The following is a 17,555-nucleotide window of genomic DNA, read 5'->3' as shown; positions in this document are numbered from 1 at the left end:
AGAGGTTTATTGCCCCCCAAAACCACTCCTCCCCATCCCACCCCCAATAATTACAAAAGTAAGAAAAAGGCCCCTGGCCCCTAGTCCCCACCCCTCCCAGAAAAATGCCATAATTTATGCAGAAAAGACACAGTCCAAGGCAGCTGGTGGCCTCAGCCCATCGTCTTCCAGATGGTGAGTGAGGCAGTGAGCACTCCGGCCACTAAGATGGTCACTGTCTGCCACGTGGGTGTCCCAAAGTAGGAGAGGAGGCCGTCCTGGGGACAGGGACATCAGTCACTTCAATGATTCGGCCATGGGCCAGTGCAGGAGGAATCGGGAAGAGGTTAGAAGGCAGGAGTAGGGGCAAGGGCCTAAGACTAACAGGTACTAAAGAGTTGGGGGGGGTCAAAGGGCTATCAAAGAAGTTGAGGATTCTAGGGGAAGTGGAGGCACCAGGGAGGGCAGAAGGTACTAACTAGTCAGGTCAGGGGGTCACTGGAGGTCAGAGGTCATTGGGTCAGGGGGTCACAAAAAGGTCAGCAGGTACCAGCTAATCAAGGGTTGATCAGACATGTGAGAAAATGCATTATAGACCACATCTGATGATCTGAAAATGTGGAGTGGGGGGCACCACTGTGGTGGGCTCAGGAAGGCCCAGAGGTCCCAGAGGAGTGGGGGGGTTAGGAGCCTCACCCAACCGCCCTGGTCTTGGATCCAGCCCAGCAGCCGCTCTCGAAGGAAGTCCATGGTCCAGCCCATGATGGTCCTGATGAGCTCAGGCACTTTAGTGCACAGGGCCTGGAGGGAGTGGGGTGGGCCTTAGGGACTGAGGCTTGTCCCCAGTGCCTTGAGATAGTACCGTCAAGCATCCTTTCTCAACTCTTTGCCTCCTCTCCTGCACCCCTGCAGTTTCTTTCCTACTCAGTCAGAATGAGCTTCATACATTGTAAACTGTGCCTTGTCATTGTCAACTGCCCTGCTCACAAACTTTCCATGGCTCCCCAGTACCCCTGGGATACAACAAAAGGCATAGTTCGGCCCACAAGGCCCTGTGTGAAGTCTCTGACTTAACAGCAATCCAGATGGCTTCCTTTTGGGGCCTCACTGACCTTGGTTCTTATCTTCATTCCCACCAAACCCTTCCCTGCCCTTAGGACACTTGCACATGCTGATTCTTATGCCTAAATGGACCTCAACCAAGCGAATTTTCACTCATCCCTCAAAGCTCAGGTCTACCGCCACTTCCCCAGAGAAGGCTCTTCTGATCTTTAGGCCAGGTATGACTCCACACCTTCCATAGCCATGACCTGCTCTCCATCTCCCTGAACTTGCCCTTCCCACTTTTTTAAAAAAAATATATTTTTACTGATTTCAGAGAGAGGAAGGGAGAGGGAGAGATAGAAACATCAATGATGAGGGAGTCATTGATCAGCTAGCTGCCTCCTTCACGCCCCCAACTGGGGATCAAGCCCGCGACCCTGGCATGTGCCCTGACCAGGAATCGAACCACGATCTCCTGGATCCTAGGTCGATGCTCAACCGCTGAGCCACGCCCGGCTGGGCCCCCTTCCCACTCTTTATCTGGCTGCTTCTCCCCTCCTGTTGACCCCAGCTCCATCCACAGCCCCACCATCACCATGACTGCTGTCCCCTCACCTCCAACATTCAACCCCCATTAGCTCAATTTTGAAAACAACAGCAAGAAATCTATTTCCCCATCTCCAGTACCACCTGAGTCCAGGCCAGTCATCATTTGCAGGGCCTATTATAGGTGCCCCCTAACCAGCTTCCCAGCTGGTTCTACCCCCAATGGCCAGAACAATCTGTTGGGCTTCCCCGCCCCCAATTTTTTATCATGAGAATCTTTAGAGAGAAAAGTCAAAAGAATTTCAGTGAACAACCAACATTCTACAACCCGCAGCCCAGATTCTACAATTAACATTTGCATACTTGCTAGAATAATATCTTAAATTTATAAATCAGGTCACCTCACTCTCCTGTTTAAAACCAGCCAATTGCCCTCGCTGGTGTGGCTCAATTGGTTGAGAGTTGTCCTGTGCACCAAAAGGTCGTGATTTCGATTCCTGGTCAGGGCACATGCCCAGGTTGCTGTGGGCTCTCCCCCGTTGGGGTGCATGTAGGAGGCAGCTGATTATGTTTCTCACATCAATGTTCTCTCCCTCTCCCTCTCCCATCCCCTCTCTCTAAAATCAATAAAAACATATTTAAAATAATAACAATAAAATAAAACCAGCCAATCACTCCACCTCACTCAGAGTAAAGCTAAAGTCTTTACAGTGGCCCATAAGACCCTTCGCAATCTGCCCTCATCTCCTACCCTTTCCCCCTCCTCACTCTGTTCTAACCACAAGGGTCTCCTCATTGCTTTTAACCTATCAGGCTTGGTCTTACCTCAGGGCCTTTGTACTTGCTGTGCCCTCTCCAGATGCCTTTCCCCTAATCCTTATATATCACTGCATCTTTCTTGTCATTCCAACTTTGGTTTTATGTCACCTCCTCTTAGAAGTTTTTCCTGATCACTGCACAATCACATCACCCTAGCTTACTTCTCTCAGCACTCGTCATTCTATGTGAGCTCCATGAGAGCAGGGACCTAGCCTGCTTTGTTCGGTGCTGAGTCCTGGGTACAGAGTACAGGCCAGGCACACAGTGGGCCCAATAAATGTCTGCTGAATGAATAAGTGAATGAAGGAGCAAATAACTGGCTCATAGCTGTCTTTTTCTGGTCCCCCTGGGCTGCCACAGGGCTTGACATCATAACTCCCAGGTTCTCGTAGGTTTGAGGGGAGCCTCCCTGGGCTCACCACCCTGCAGCCACCCACCTTGAGCACCAGTTTGCTGGCAAAGTAGAAGAGGGCGACAACCCGGCCCCAGTTGAAGTTGCCATCAGAAAACATTTCGGATGCCACTCGGAAAAAGACCTCACGGGGGGAGTCTGTGTCCACAGCCTCGATCATCCTGCAGGAAAGAAGGGAGCCAGTGCTGGGGAGGATCAGGCAGAGCATGAAACTGTGGCATCCACCCCATACCAAAGATAAGAAAACTGAGGCCCAAGGCCCGCTGAAATGAAAAGCAATAGGCCCAAACAAGGGAAAGGGATAAGATGGACATTTAGGAAAGTGGGGGAAATGACTCCCTGGAGGAGGGTTTCAAGATCCTACAGGAGGAGAGGGCTGAGAGTCAAAGAGCACTGAATTGAGCGGTGGGGCCCTGGACCCCTGGGTCTGCAGGAAATTGAAGCTGTGGCCCTGGACTCAATGCTCCTAAGGGAAGAGGGGGTTGGGAGCTGGGACTCCTGGTTCCTGGGGGACCACACCTCTGCAGCTCGATGTTACTGTCCAGTTCATCTCCAATGCGCTTGAGACACTCGCTCAGCTTCTTGGTGGATGCATCCTGGGGCACCCTGGGCCCCAGGGGCAGCTGGGATGTCTCTCCCCCCATTCGCGCTGCTTGATCCTGGATGAAACTAGAGTGGGAATGGAGGGGGGTGCAGAATCAGAATGGGGGGGTGTCACTCTTCAAATCCGCTCCGCAATAATCAGACCTCACACTCACCCCTGAAGTAAAAGGGCCCCTGTCTTCATGATCTGCTCAGAGTTGGTGGGCCCTAGAGGAGAAAGGAGGGAAGAGGTGCCTGGACTCATGGGTCCTAGGGGAACTGGGGCGGTTCATGACTCCTGATGGAGGCCAATGCTAGGGGGCCCTGGGTCTCTGGTAGATGAAGTGACTGGGGGCCCAGACAACTGTGTCCCTGATGGAGAAAGAGGCGGGGGACCTGGGCCTGTATCCTACATTCTTCCGGGAAAGGAGACTTCAAGGAACACTTAAAGCATCCTGGTCTGAGGGGACAGAGGGGAGACCCGCCCCTCCCACCAGGAAGTGGTGCCGGCGACAAGCCCGGGCTTGCCCGGGGGCTTGAATTCTGAGGTCTCTAGCTTTTCGGGGGTCTCAGAGCGCCAGGCAAAAAGGGATCGGGGCGCGGAGGCCAGAGAGCCGGGGAACCTCGGGGAAGGAGGGGGCTGGAGGCTGGCAGCACCCAATCCGGGAGTTCCTGACCCGGAGTGCGTGAAGATCGCACGCCCCGAGACCGGCAGGCGGGATCGTGGGGCTGGCCGGCGAGGGGCTCGCCCTCCTCCCGCCCGTCTGCCTCCCGCCTCACCCCCGTCTCTGGGTTGCTCCCCGGACCCGTCCATCACCGCCGCTCCCGCCGCCGCCTCTCGCCGGGTCTGCCAGGCGGCAGCACGCCCCATCACGTAAGCACCCCGCTGAGCATGCGTCGGCTCACGTGACTGCCCCGCAAAATGGCCGCCGTGGGCCGCAGCCCCGCAGGGCCAGCCGCACCCCCGCCCGCACCTGTCCCGCCCGTCACGTGACTGCCCCATCAGCATTGCCCTTCAGGAATGCGTCCTGGCTCCGTTGCACTGGCCACCCGTTCCGCAGCAGCTATGGCTTTCACTCATTCATTCATTCATTCATTCATTCATTCATTCATTCATTCATTCATTCATTCATTCACTGCAGTATTTTCAGAAGTTTGGGGTGTGACTTTAGCGCTCCAGGGCAGAAGAAACAGCGAGTGCACGGCGGAGAGGAGCAGTAGAGGCCAAAAATAGCACTCATTGCGGCGGGACGTATCCGATGACGAAAACCTATGGTGTTGTTGGGTGTTTGTGTGGAAATAAAAGAAATCTTAAGTTTGAATGTTGCAAAACTAATCTCTGGTGATAGATTGGCAGGGTGGGGCCCCGAGAGGCTGGCTCCCAAGGTGCCCGAAACGTCCCATATCTTGATCTGGGTGGTGATTTGCTTGCTTATACACATACTTAAAAATTCACTGAATTGTATACATAAGATATGCACTTTAGTGCATGGAGATTATTATATCTCCTTTTACAAAGAAATAAGAAGAACTTGGATTAGAAAAATAAGCTGGGTTCACATGATGAAGGATTTGGGCATAAAAGAGAAGGGATCTATGTCCCAGAGGTGGCTGGGAGCCATGGCAATAGAAGATTATAGATGTTTCAGTCCATCAGCCTAACATCACCAGGGACATAGTCTGATAAAGTCAAGTTTATTGGATCCATTGCAACGATGGAGCCCCATGCAACAGAAACCATGGAGCATCTTGACAAAGAGAAGGTAGAGTTATTATAGAATTTGGAGGAAGGGTGGAATTTAGGGAATAACTAGAGGATAGGCTCAAAGTGAAGCAGGGTCAACATCAGGCGGGGACTGTGAAAAACCAGGGTCCTGTATCCTTGCAGGGTCCTGCACCCTCGGAAACTACAAGATGAATGTAGATGTGGATTGTTGGGTCCAGAATCCTTTTGAAGCTCTGCACCTGGGTTAGAAATCGGGGCTGCTACTTTGTATCAGATGGCTTAGATCTCATAGGCAAGAGTGGGATGCTTCATGTTTCCTGATGGAATGTCCAACACTTCATGATTTTAAAGAACAAAGTTTCTCTGTGAGTAAGAAAGCATGTCCTTGGGAGAAATGATGTTTCCTATTAACTTTGAAGCTGGCTTTTTCTATGACTGTTATTGGAACCTAGTGAATTAGCCCCTCCCTCTACCTCAGTAACAGAGACCTCTAAATAGTATAGCCAGTGTGCAGAGGGCAAGACACTTTTTAGATAATTCTGAAGTCAAAATTGTTTACCATAATAAAGATGCTATATTGAAACTGTGTAGCCCATCTCCAACATGGGCCCCACTGATTCTCGCCTCCAGGTGTTCATACCCCTTCCACACTGGATAGGACTGGCCAGTGTGACTAGTATGGTATTGTGGCAATGACAGAGTATAACTTCTTTTTTCTTTTTTTTTTAAATCCTCAACCAAGGACATCTCTTCCATTGCTTTTTCAGAGAGAGCAGAAGGGAAGGAGGGAGACAGAGGAACATCGATGTGAGAGGGACACATTGATTGGTTGTCTCCTGCTCACGCATCGACGGGCTCGACCGCTGAGCCGTGCTGGCCGGGCATATACCATCCTTTTTAATCTCACCAGAGGGTGGTTCATACTATCTCCCCTTTCCTGATGAGGAGACTGGCAGAGAGGCTGGGTTGAGTGCAGTCAGGGACACCTCCTACCCACATAAGCGTGCCCAAGGTCACACAGGCCAACTGTGGATCTGCCCACAGGTGTTTGCTCCAGGAGTTTGTGGGTAATGTGGTCTTGACCCTGCCTTCCTCCCCCTCGCCACCTCCTTCCACCAAATTTATTCTCTAGTGACCCCTTTGACGGTGGGCTCTCTCCAGCCCCCACCAAACCATCACCGCCAATATCTCTGTGGAAACCATGCCTTTATTTATTTATTTAGGGCTTACATCAGTGTTTGTCTTGGGGGAAGGTGACTCCAATGGCCTTTCTCACCTCCTCAAGGATGTCAGCCAGGAGCTCACTTTCCGCCAGGGGAATCACAGGACTTTCCTTCAGGCCTGGGGAGAGTGCAGTTAGAGAACCCCTCCTAGTCACACCCCAAGGACCGAAACAACTAAAATTCCCAGAATACACAGTTCAGGCAAATGGTGTCTGAATGGGTCCTGGGAGAGGTAGTTCTTTTTTTTTTAATTCTCACCCACGGATATTTTTTCCATTGATTTTTAGAGAGAGTGGAAGGGAGGGAGGGGGAGAAAGAGAGGAGAGAGAGAGAGACATTGTTTGCCTCCCCCATGTGCCCCACCCCGGGCCGGGGGATCCGAACCTGCAACCCAGACATGTGCCCCTGACTATGGAACCCACGACCCTTCAGCCGCCAGGCTGATACTCTAAGCCCTGCCACCTGCGCCCCTCCGCCCCACTGTCCTCCACGTCCTTACCTTTTCGTAGGCACTCGCGGACATGCCTGGCCTCGTAACTCATGCCAGCTCCGTTTGTAAAATTGAACTCCTTGCTTGGGGCTGGGGGCAGCGGGAACTCCTTATGCTCTCCCTTTACCACCAGCTCTGTTGGACACCAGCAGGGGGCGAGGATCTGGGGGGAGATCAAAAGTGGCCCCACAGCCCTCACCAACAGAGTGCTGGGGGCTCCTGCCTGGTGATGCTCAGGGGCTCTCTCTCTCACCTGGTGGTTAAGGACTGGCTGCCCCCATTCATCCTTAGGTTGGTTTGGAGCCCCCCAACCCTGTTGCTGGGGGGTTTGTTCCTTGGCAGCAATTATCTCACTAAAGCAGGTCTGTTTGTGGCCCCAGGGGTAAATCCCTTTTTAACAGGGTGCTTAGGCCTAGTGAAGACGGCTTATCTCCCCACCTCCCCTTTGACACAACCCAGTACCTTCTTAGCCACTAGGAGAATTTCTTTTGTTGTTTGTTTGTTTGTTTGTTTGTTTGTTTGTTTGTTTGTTTTGGCTCCAGAGCCCTGGGAAGCCTCAGTTTTCCCCATACCCAACTCTAGGCCAAAATGGAAATGTAAAGATGCAGCCGGGGCAAGGTCCAAATTCTTCTGCTAAGAATAGGATTTCTTTCCAGCAACTTGGCCTGAGAAAGCCCATTAAAGCCACTCTGTGCTAACACCTAGATCGTGTCTTGGAAGCAGTTCCAAAGGTCGCCACTGCCCTCTACGCAGGGTTGATGGGAACTGGTTTCCTCTCAGGCCTAAGGATTTTTGACAGACCCAGTGGTTCACCCTCAGGAAGGAGCCTGGAGGTCCAAACCCCATCCCATGGCCTGGGAGTTGGGGGTGGGTTCCTTAGCAATGGTGTGAGGAGAAACTGGTTCAGCCCAAATCCAGCTCTAACAGCTGCAACTGGCCCACTCTGCTGCTAAGGGCCACCGTTCCGGGCACCTGGGCCTGTCCCACTCGGCTGGTGGCGCCTCACCTGGGCCATGCCCTTGGTGCCGCTCACATAGGCCGTGTTGGAGAGCTGGGCAGTGATGCTGCAGGTGAAGCTGCCGTGGACCCCTCCTGGGTACTGGAGTAGCACAGTGACAGTGTCATCCACGCCTGTGGAGAGGCATGGGACAGGGGCGAGCCTGGCCACAAATCCTGCCTGTGGGACCTCAGGCAGGAGATCTGGTCTCTAAAGTGGCAATGAAAGAGAGTGAAGCCCTGGCACATGCCACCCCATGAAGGAACACTCACACTGAAGGAGTGAGGCCACACCCCAAAGGCCACATATCGTAGGACTCCACTGGTGGGAAATGTCCAATATTTGGCCAACCATAGAGCCACAAAGTAGATTAGTGGTTACTTAGGGCTCAGCGGTTTGGGAGAATTGGGTACTTTTTGTTTTGTTTTGATTTTTACTTATGAAAATATTCTAAAATTGATTAAGGTGGTAAATGCATAACTCAGTGAATACACTAAGGCCATGGAATTATACACGTTAACTGAATAAACTGTATAGTATGTGAATTACTTCAGTAAGCTGTTACCAAAATACATAAACCAACAAATAAATGCTAAACATAAAATTAAAGGGACTTTGCCTCTCTGAGCTTTAGTCTCTTCCTCTATAGATACTTGTATATGCGCATGAAACTCCATTTCCTCGTCTCTGAAATGGGGGGAAGAGCAGAACCTGCCTCATAGGGTTGCTGTAGGTGTTGCATTAGATGATATAAAGTGCAGAAAGCAGTCTATTTAGATCACAAGAGAGAGATGAGCATTAAGTAAAAATTAAGTATAGTAAAGTACTAGCCCAGTTCTGGGACACATCGGGCATGCAGTGGCTGGAAGACCTACTGAGCCAGCTCTCTTTGGTTTCAGATAAGCCCAAGTTCTTATTCTGAATTTGTTGTGTGAGCCTGGACAAGTCACTTCCCCTCTCTGCACCTCAGTTTGCTCATCTTTAAACCTCAGGGAGATCATACCTATAATGACCCTGTTGCAGAGGAAGCACTTAATAAGTGGGATCTTCATTAGAGCCACTATTTAACCTAGAAATTGGCCAGACAGTAGACTGAGACAGCTTCTAAAGTGTGACCTTTACCCCATGGACTCCTTTCCTAGTTATTCATTGCCTTCTGTGGTACTATTTGCAAAGGTGGTAACAGTAAATCCTCTTACTTTCCTATGAGTGCCCCTTTGCAATTTGACTTTGTAGCTCCTTCCATCCAGAGTTAGAGTCTCTTTGGCCACCTCTGAAATCGGAGCTGGCTTTGGGCCATGGAACAGTTAGCAGACACATTGGGGTCTGCCTTCTTTTTGCTACACCCAGAACTCTGAGATGTGAATGAGCCTGAGCTAGCCAGCTGGAGAGGCCGTGTCGAGGAGAACCAGGCTCCCCAGACAACAGCCAACACCGATGAGACATAAGTGAGGCCATCCTAGACCATCCAGCCTCAGTGGCACAGCTGGCCACTGGCCGCTGCATGAGTAAGACCAGCAGAAGAACCACCAAAGCTGAGCCCAGCCCAAATTGCCAACCCACAGAATCACAAGTGAATAAATGATTGTTTTCTGAGGTCATTGAGTTCTAGGGTAGTTTGTTATGCAGCAAAGTCTAACTGAGACTTCAAAAAATAATAATCTTTTATATTTATTCACTGCTTAATTTGCCTCAACCTTACATCATTAATTCCTTACGATGACCTTATTATTGACATTTTACCACTAAGCAACTAAGACTCAGAGAGGTTGAGTTCCTTGACTAAGATCACACAGCAAAGTCCCAATGCAAAGCTTGCCCGTACTCGGATCCTCTTTGACTTCTTGCAGGAAGTTTCTTCAGCTATCTAGCCTGATTTTCATGGGCTATGAGACTTATTCCCAGATCAGTGTACCCAATAAGAGAGGATCGCTCTTGTCACCTCATAGTTCAGGACAGACCATACCTGTTTCATGGCGCCTTCCCATGGCTGAAATCTTCTCCGGCTTCTGCCCACCAAAGACCATGGAGATGAACTGGATGCAGTAGATACCAATGTCCAGCAGGCCACCGCCAGCCTGGGCCCAGTCTACAGCCCGCGGTACTTGGGTGAGGTCTTTCCCAAATTCTGCCCGAGCCACTCGAAGGTCCCCCAGAGTTCCCTGGGCCAGAGCAGACCTCAGAGCCTCTACGGCAGGAAAGAAGCGGGTCCAGATGGCCTGCAGGCCACAGAGGGAAGAAAGCAGGACAGGAAAGGGAGTGAAAGGGGTCAGGAGTTAACCAACCAGTTCTCCCTCCTGGGGCTCAATCCTGAGGGGTATCCACTGTTCCCCAATCTCCAAACCAGACTCCTCTCTGTTCTTTCCACAGCCCATCAGTCCCAAGTTGTGTCCTGCCTGACTCTCTGCCCTCTCCCCTCCTCTTCACACCATGTCCCCAACTCCGGCCTTGTCCTTTCTCATCTGCATCATTACCCCAATGTTATGGGCTGAATTCTGTTCTTACCAAATTCATGTTGAGCTCTTAACCCCCCAGTACCTCCCAATGAGTGACGGGGTTTTTAAAGAGGTGATTATAAAGGGTCAATTCAGTTAAAATGAAGTCATTAGAGTGGGCCCTAATCCAAAAGGACTAGTGTTGGTTATCTGTATTATGGATAAGACACCATGTACAGCTTTTACATGAGTCCTCCCAACATCCCTGCCAGGTAGCTATCATTATGTGCATTTCACACATGAGAAAACTGAAGCTGAGTTAATTTACTTGTCCAAGGTCACAGAGCTAAGAACTGGGGAGCTATAATCTAGAATCCTCTGACTCTAAAGCCAGAAATCTTGACTTATCCAAGATCAAGTTAATACAAAATACATGAAAGCTGCCCATTTTTGTTTTCTTTAAGTGTTAATGCTGCTTTCCCCTCTGGCCTACTGACCTGCGCAATTTACTTTTTCTTCCTGGGAAGGCTCAGGTCAGTCCCTACCTGCAGGAAACCTCCTTGACCAGCCCCCAGGCTCGGCTGGGATCTCTGGGTTCTGTCAACTGCCCAGTACTATGCCCACAAAAGTCCATGCAGCCCTGGCCGATTTAGCTCAGTGGTTAGAGCGCTGGCCCGTGGACTGAAGGGTCCCAGGTTCAATTTTGGCCAAGGGCACATACCTTGGTTTCAGGCTTGATCTCCAGCCTCAGTTGGGGCATGTGGGAGAGGCAACCAATCAGTGTGTCTCTCTCACATCGATGTTTCTCTCTCTCTCTCCCCCTCCCTCCCTCCCTTCCACTCTCTCTGAAAAGCAATGGAAAAAATATCCTCAGGTGAGGATTAAAAAAAACACACAAGTCCTTGCAGCTGAGCATTGGGATTGGTCATCTCCTTGACCACAGCAGACCTTGAACTCCTTGAAAATGAGCCTGTGTCTTATAATGAGTTCCCAGTTCCTAGGGTTGGGGTGTGGCACACATTAGGTGCCAATAAAAAATGAGAAAGCAATAAACTCACAGAATGTTGGCGCTGACGGGCATAGTGAGAACCAGAAGGCACTGAGTAACCACAATAAATCTTGACTATTTCTTGGGCATATAGAACTTTACAGACTGGGAGGCTCAGCAGTATTAGGCAAATGACAGCTGGATAGGACACTGGAAGTAAGAGGCAGCTATTGCTACTACTGTCAGAGCCTACAGCAAGGTATAAAAGCCATAATGCTCCTGCCCTGGCCCGTGTGACTCAGGTAGTTGGGTGTCATCTCTTGCATTGAAAGGTTGCCGGCTCAATTCCCAGTCAGGGCACATGCCCAGGTTTTGGGCTCAATCCCCAGTTCAGGGTGTAAAAGAGGCAGCTGATTGATGTTCCGCTCTCACATGGATGTTTCTCTCTCCCTCCCTTCCCTCTCTCTCTCTAAAAATCAATTAAAAATATTAAAAACAAAAAACATGTGGTGGCCATCTTAATTTCTGGCACTATTATTGCCCTTTAGCAGCCACTTTAATTACTGGCAATCTGTAAGATATCAAATTCCCCTACAGTTATCCAAGCCTATGATAAGCGCAAAAACAAAGAATGCTTGCTGTTGAGGGTTGGCAGGGTGTTCCTTGGCCCTTTGACCTCTGTCCCTGGAAATCCACCCAAACTGAGCCCACTCCATTCTGTGCCGCTTGCACTACTGGCATTTGTTTTCTGAGAGTCTGACAAAGGATCCTTCGGGCCTGTTTGCTAAGGGCCAAAAGCGATGTCTCCCACCCATGAACGACGTTGCTGAAGATCCCACGGGATAGCTCAGCTACCTCCGGGCAAACGCACCCACCCAGTTCATGCTGTGTTCGCTCCCACTCGTGGCAAACCTTTCAATTGTGTCCCTCCAAAAACGTCCACAGGCAACCATAGTTAGTAATGACAAGAAGCTCTGCTGTTGGGTGTTGGAAGGGCCCCCCCGCCCTCACCTCCATAAGGAAGACGCCTCGGGATCGGGCCTCCGCAACCATTTCACGCACTTCCGCGGCGGTCACGCCCATGGGCTTCTCGCACAGGACGGCCTTGCCCGCTGCCAGGCAGAGCAGCACGGCGGCCTTGTGCTGGGGGTGCTGGGTGCCGATGTAGGCCACCTCTAGGGTGAGAGGAGGGGGGTCAAGAGGTCAGGAGTCCCGCCCACACCAGACCTCCAAGCCTCGCCTCCAGCACCCAAGGAAACCGGGTGCCCCCCCCAACCTGGGACCAAGTCCTACCGCATTGGTCAAACCCTAGTCTCCCACGAGGAAGGAGCTGACCACTGGCTACCATCACTCTCTCCTGAGGTCACTTCTACCCTCCGAAATTACACTCAACCACTTAACCCTCACAACACCAAGAGGGAGATACTATTATTACTTTGCTCGTTTTAAAAATAAAGAAACTGAGAAGGGCAGGCAGAGGGGGGACATCGCCAATTCAGGCAGCCGGACTCCAGAGCCAGGCTCCTGTCCGGCCACACTGTGCCCCCCCGCGATCCAGGCCAGTCCTGACCACACAGCCACGGCCACAGGACACAGTTAAAGCCTGAACCGGCTCCCTTAAGAAGTTCAAGACCCGCGTTGACCGCGGAGGCCGGGATCCTAAACACGATTTCACACTGGACGGCGAATCCCCGACCCTCCGCCTCCCAGCCCGAGGTCCTTCCAGAAGCGCAAAGGGGGGCCCATCCCGCGGAGCCCTGCACCTGCCACGCGGCACCTGGAGGCGGCACCCCGGGGCCCCTGGCCCTCCTCACGCACCCACGTCCGGGTCCTTGGCCAGCTCCTCATAGGACCCGTAGGCCTTGGGGATGTCGTGTTTCCGTGCAAACTCCTTCGCCCGGCCCAGGTCGCGGGCGGCTACCGCCACCACCTGAGTGAGGCAAGCGGGGGAGCCTTGTGGCGGGAGGGAGGTGATGGAGAAGGCCCCCGGGTGAGCAGAAACTGCGCACCCCAAGGGGGGAGGGGGAATTCGGTGCTAGGGGAGGAGGCGGCGGGGGCTGGACACTTGGGTCCTGGGCAAGCGACGGTTCAATCCCCTACCAGCTAAATTTCCTCTCTCCACAGCAGCTCCTCTCAGGCCTCTCCCAAAGCTCACGGAGCTCGTGTTTATAAGGCAGAAGCGGAGGAGGGAGTGAGGGAGAAAGGGAATTAGACTTTGTTTCACTACCTTGGAGTCGGAACTCGGGAACCCCAACGCCCTCCACCTTCTGACCCAGGAGGCCCGGCCCCCGCCAGCTCTTCCCCAGGACTCCGGAGGGAGGGCGGACCTGGTGCTCGGAGCGAGGCAGCGTCTGCAGCACGGTCGTGAAGTCGCTGGAGATGAGGCCGGCTGACACGATGCCCCAGCGAACCGCCATCGCCGAAACCCGGAGTCCCCAAACCCCGCGGCTTGCTCCCGGCGGGGATTATTAAGCCCCGACGCCACGCCCATCAGGGGGTGTGGTTGTTTTCTCCGCCCACTATTGCCCCTACGCAGCTTCTCATTGGTCACTGGACCTGAGCGCCCCGCCCAATATCAAGAGGTTATTTAATCCTAGCGTTCCCATTGGAAGACCGTACCGTTGGCTCCGCCTTGTGGGTGGGACCAGAAACACTTCCGCTGCCGCTTGACTTCTAACCACGTGACTACAGTGGAGCCCGCTCTCTTATCCAGTCGATTTTGATCTTTGGGGCCTGTTTCCTTTCCTCCTTCCCCCCACTCTTTTGCTGAGAAAGTCGCGCACCCTCAGGAATTGTCCAGCAAGGCAGGATAGTAATAGCAAAGGTAATAATAATTGCTAATATTTATAGAACGCGTGCTGTGACCCAGGGCCCCAGCTTCAGCTTCACTCTCTTCATCCCTAATTTCTCACCAGGGACCTGCTGACTACCTTCTATTGCCCCCCATTTACAGAGAGAGAAACAGACTCAGAGTGCCTTGGTCATTTTTCTGAGGTCCCATAACCAAGATATGAAAACCTGCAAATTAGCTGCCTCCAAAGACCACCGTTTTTGTTTTTGTTTTTTTAAATATGTCTTTACTGATTTCAGAAAGAGAGGAAGGGAAAGGGAAGAAGAGGGAAACATCAATGATGAGAGAGTCATTGATCCGCTGCCTCCTGCACGCCCCCTACCGGGATTGAGCCCGCAACCTCAGCGTGTGCCCTGACCCAGAATGGAACTGCGATCTCCTGGATCCTAGGTCAATGCTCAACCACTGAGCCATGCTGGCTGGGCTTAATAACATTTCTTGGAAGTGCTGATGAAATCAGAATCAGGTCTGTAGCTGATTAAGTAATGTAACATTATCAATTCCTGGCTTTGAAGAAGTACGATAGTTACCTGAGATATCACTGGAGGAGCTGGGTGTCTGGTACAAAGGAACTCTCTGTTCTATTTTTCGCGACTTCTTAAACGATTTCAAATAAAAACTTATAATTTTAAATTGCCAGCAGTGAGTTTGTGTACCCAGAGAAATCATTTTGCAATATCCAGTAAAGTAGAAAATGAGTGTATGGCATGACCCAGTGATTTCTATCCTGGGTAGAAGATCTGTACCCTTGAGGAACTCTCAAAGCTGTGCCTCATGAGACATGTGCAAGAGCATTTATTGGAGCCTTGGGTGTGACAGCTCGAAACTGGGAACAGCCATCAGTAACAAAACAGTGTGGCAAATTCTAACAACAGGATAGGACTTAGCAAGGAAAATGAATGAACTAACTCCACAGTTCACATAGATTCTCAAATCTCGCTTGGGGGGAGCACGTGACTGCCCTGGCTGGTGTGGTTCAGTTGGTTGGAGTGTCACCCTGTACACTGAAAGGTGGCCAGTTAAATTCCTGGTCAGGGTGCATACCCAGGTTGTGGGTTCGATCCCCGGGAGGCAACCAATCGATGTTTCTCTCCCTCTCTCCCCCTCCCTCTCTCTAAATCAATTTTTAAAAGGAAACAAAAAGAAAAGCAACTGGAAACAATTATGGCGCTATGTTAAGGCTTGGGAAATCTGGGCAATGTGTCCAACAGTGTCTGCAATTCTCTGTATTTTTCATATGTTTTCATCTCTGTGAGTCTATTCCGCAAAGCTCTCGTACAGGGTCACCTATGCTTGCCTCTATTCTAGAGGCTTCCTGAATATTAACTCATATGTCATAACTTCACATGTCATGTTATTAGCCTCATTTTACAGATGAAGAAACTGAGGCACAGACTGGTCAAGAATCTTGCCCAAAGTCACACATTAACTAAGTGGGAGGGTCAGGATTGAAACACAATCAGTGTGGCCCCAGAGTCCACACACTGAACTGTGTCTGCTGTGTTTTATTTAATTCATAATTAAGTCAGGAAAATCGCTGACCTGAGACCGGAATCCCTTGATCAGCAGGTCAGGCACCTTCTTTCCCTGGGAGGCAGCCACAGGATTAAGCACAAGACAATGTTTCTGGGACCCAGGGTGAGAGACAGGGAACTAACAGAGGCCATAGACCGTGAAGTGGAATTTAGAGGCTGAGGGTCAGCAAATGTCTCCTTGCCTCCTGGCAAGGGCTGCTTGGCTGGGGCTCAGCTTGCTGCACTGTGGGGCTTTAGTCCAAGAAACACACTCACTTCCTAACTCTCTTGACCTCTTTGGGAGACAAGCAAAACAATGATGTTGGAAGTGTGGCAAATCCAGTCTGAGCTTAGATACCTACTTGTGTGAGTGTGGGTGCCAGCACATTCCAGGACTTGCTGGCAATATCATTTGGAGACCTTAGAAGTTGAAATCATGGTGAGAGGTGAAGGCAGTGTCCCGGAAAGAGCCTCCAGGGTCACTTAACAGAGAGGAGACACATGGGGGAGAGTTTAGAGTGTTTTAGTGAACAGGATTAATGAAGACTCAGAGAAGGGAGGTGGGAGGGACAGAGACTTGAAGAGAGAAGACTGTATTAGTTCCCAGCAGCTGCTATAACAAATTACCACAAATTTCCTGGCTGAAGACAACACAAATGTATTCTTTTATACTCTAGACATCAGAAGTCCAAAATGGGTCTCACTGGGCAAAAATCAGTGTCATCAGGGCTGCATTCCTTCTGGAGGCTCTGAGGGAAGAATTCATTTCCTGCCTTCTTCAGCTTCTAGAGGTCACCCACATCTCATCTGATGCCTTTGAATTACTTTGACCTTCTGTGGTCACGTGTCCATCTCTGTCACCCCCTTGCCTCTCCTATGTATAACCTTGAGATTACATTGGGCCCGTCTGGATTATCTCCCCATCTCAGATCTTTAATTTAGCCCTGGCCAGTGTGGCTCAGTTGGTTGGATGTTGTCCCATCTACCTAAAGGTTGCTGGTTTGATTCCTGGTCAGGGCACATGACTGGTTTGCAGGCTCAATCCCCGGTAGGGGGCGTGCAGGAGGCAGCTGATTGATGTTTCACTCTCACATCAGTGTTTCCCTCTCTTAAAAAAAATCAATAAAAATATTTTTTAAATGATTAAAAAAAAAAAAGGATCCTTAATTTAATTATATCTGCAAAAGTCCCTTTTGCCCCAAAGGTCACATATTTACAGGTTCTGAGGATTAGGATATGGGTATGTTTGAGAAGCCATTATTCTGTCTACCACAGAGACCCACAGAGAGAGTGTTTCAAAAGTGGAAGGTTTAGTATCATTCAGGTATGGCGAGGCCAACAGGTCAGGAGACAATTGCCATGGAAAAGATAGTTTCTTACAGTTCCCAAGAGGGGGCAGCCATGCTACACAGGGCCACACAGGGAGGCAATGGATTTGGTCAGGAGGCAGGAGTCAAGGGAAAACATGGGGAAGAGCTTTACTGTGGTTCCTGTGGGAAGAAACAGACCAGCAGTTAGGTTTCCCTAGTTTTAATAATTTCAGCAGGTCCTGAGGAGAGACTGTCCCGAGTTGTCTGGCACCTGGCAAGGGGTGATTAGGACAGGTGAATATCACCCAGGACTGTAGGAGCCCAGTAAAGTATGTGACTGGGGTCTGAGCTCTGCATTGGACAGTTTGCATAGGAAATGTATGCTCACTAGCAGGAGAGTAGTTCACTGTGTCCAGCAACTGGCTAACCCTGGGAGAGGCAGTCCTTCCTGTGTCTGCAAGGCCCCACATGTCAAAACATCAGAAACACAAGGTAAATGCATAGGACAGAAACCCAGAATAGCAAAGTTGGAATTCCAGGAAAACACAAGGCACCAATTCTTGGCTCCTTATTTTTGTCTTTTTCCTTCACCAGCTGTTGGTGGCATTTGGAGCAGCTGCAGCCACTTTGGAACAAGAG

The 17,555-nt window shown here is 50.8% G+C and overlaps 2 protein-coding genes across 4 annotated transcripts; both read right to left on the bottom strand.

The window, feature by feature from the left end:
* BAX (BCL2 associated X, apoptosis regulator) lies at positions 1-4,210 on the bottom strand. Of its 3 annotated transcripts, none has more exons than XM_016206092.2 (6): positions 4,163-4,210; positions 3,559-3,610; positions 3,320-3,469; positions 2,826-2,961; positions 676-780; positions 1-257 (listed from the first exon to the last, which is right to left on the bottom strand). In XM_016206092.2, exons 1-6 carry the CDS (start codon positions 4,194-4,196, stop codon positions 153-155), a joined length of 582 nt encoding a protein of 193 aa, XP_016061578.1. In that variant the 5' UTR covers positions 4,197-4,210; the 3' UTR covers positions 1-152. The 3 variants fall into 3 exon arrangements, with proteins under 3 accessions (XP_016061578.1, XP_016061581.1, XP_016061577.1); XM_016206095.2 differs by lacking the exon at positions 4,163-4,210 and adding an exon at positions 4,060-4,076 and having other exon boundaries at positions 4-257; XM_016206091.2 differs by lacking the exon at positions 4,163-4,210 and having other exon boundaries at positions 4-257; positions 3,559-3,972.
* Positions 4,211-6,305: 2,095 nt separating this feature from the next.
* DHDH (dihydrodiol dehydrogenase) lies at positions 6,306-13,675 on the bottom strand. Its single transcript, XM_016206090.2, has 7 exons — positions 13,569-13,675; positions 13,060-13,171; positions 12,253-12,416; positions 9,785-10,037; positions 7,828-7,952; positions 6,831-6,984; positions 6,306-6,449 (listed from the first exon to the last, which is right to left on the bottom strand). The coding sequence occupies exons 1-7, from the start codon at positions 13,656-13,658 to the stop codon at positions 6,340-6,342; spliced, it is 1,008 nt and encodes a 335-aa protein (XP_016061576.1). The 5' UTR covers positions 13,659-13,675; the 3' UTR covers positions 6,306-6,339.
* Between the last annotated feature and the right edge of the window lie 3,880 nt (positions 13,676-17,555).

The sequence above is a fragment of the Miniopterus natalensis genome, chromosome 18 (assembly GCF_054644295.1).
Source record: "Miniopterus natalensis isolate mMinNat1 chromosome 18, mMinNat1.hap1, whole genome shotgun sequence".
Lineage (NCBI taxonomy): Eukaryota > Metazoa > Chordata > Mammalia > Chiroptera > Miniopteridae > Miniopterus > Miniopterus natalensis.
This window is presented reverse-complemented; position numbering and strand designations above follow the sequence as displayed.

Bases quoted from the DNA above. Each gene is read 5' to 3' on its own strand.
- BAX (XM_016206091.2), bottom strand. From the start codon at position 3,647: ATGAGTCCAGGCACCTCTTCCCTCCTTTCTCCTCTAGGGCCCACCAAC. The intron at 2,962-3,319 runs GTGTGGTCCCCC...TCTTTCCTGCAG, and splicing joins AGTAACATCGAGCTGCAGAG to GATGATCGAGGCTGTGGACA. The intron at 781-2,825 runs GTGGGTGGCTGC...CACTCCCTCCAG, and splicing joins CCAGCAAACTGGTGCTCAAG to GCCCTGTGCACTAAAGTGCC.
- DHDH (XM_016206090.2), bottom strand. From the start codon at position 13,658: ATGGCGGTTCGCTGGGGCATCGTGTCAGCCGGCCTCATCTCCAGCGAC. The intron at 6,985-7,827 runs GTGAGGCGCCAC...ATCTCCCCCCAG, and splicing joins GCACCAAGGGCATGGCCCAG to ATCCTCGCCCCCTGCTGGTG. The intron at 6,450-6,830 runs GTAAGGACGTGG...CACTCTCCCCAG, and splicing joins CCGCGAGTGCCTACGAAAAG to GCCTGAAGGAAAGTCCTGTG.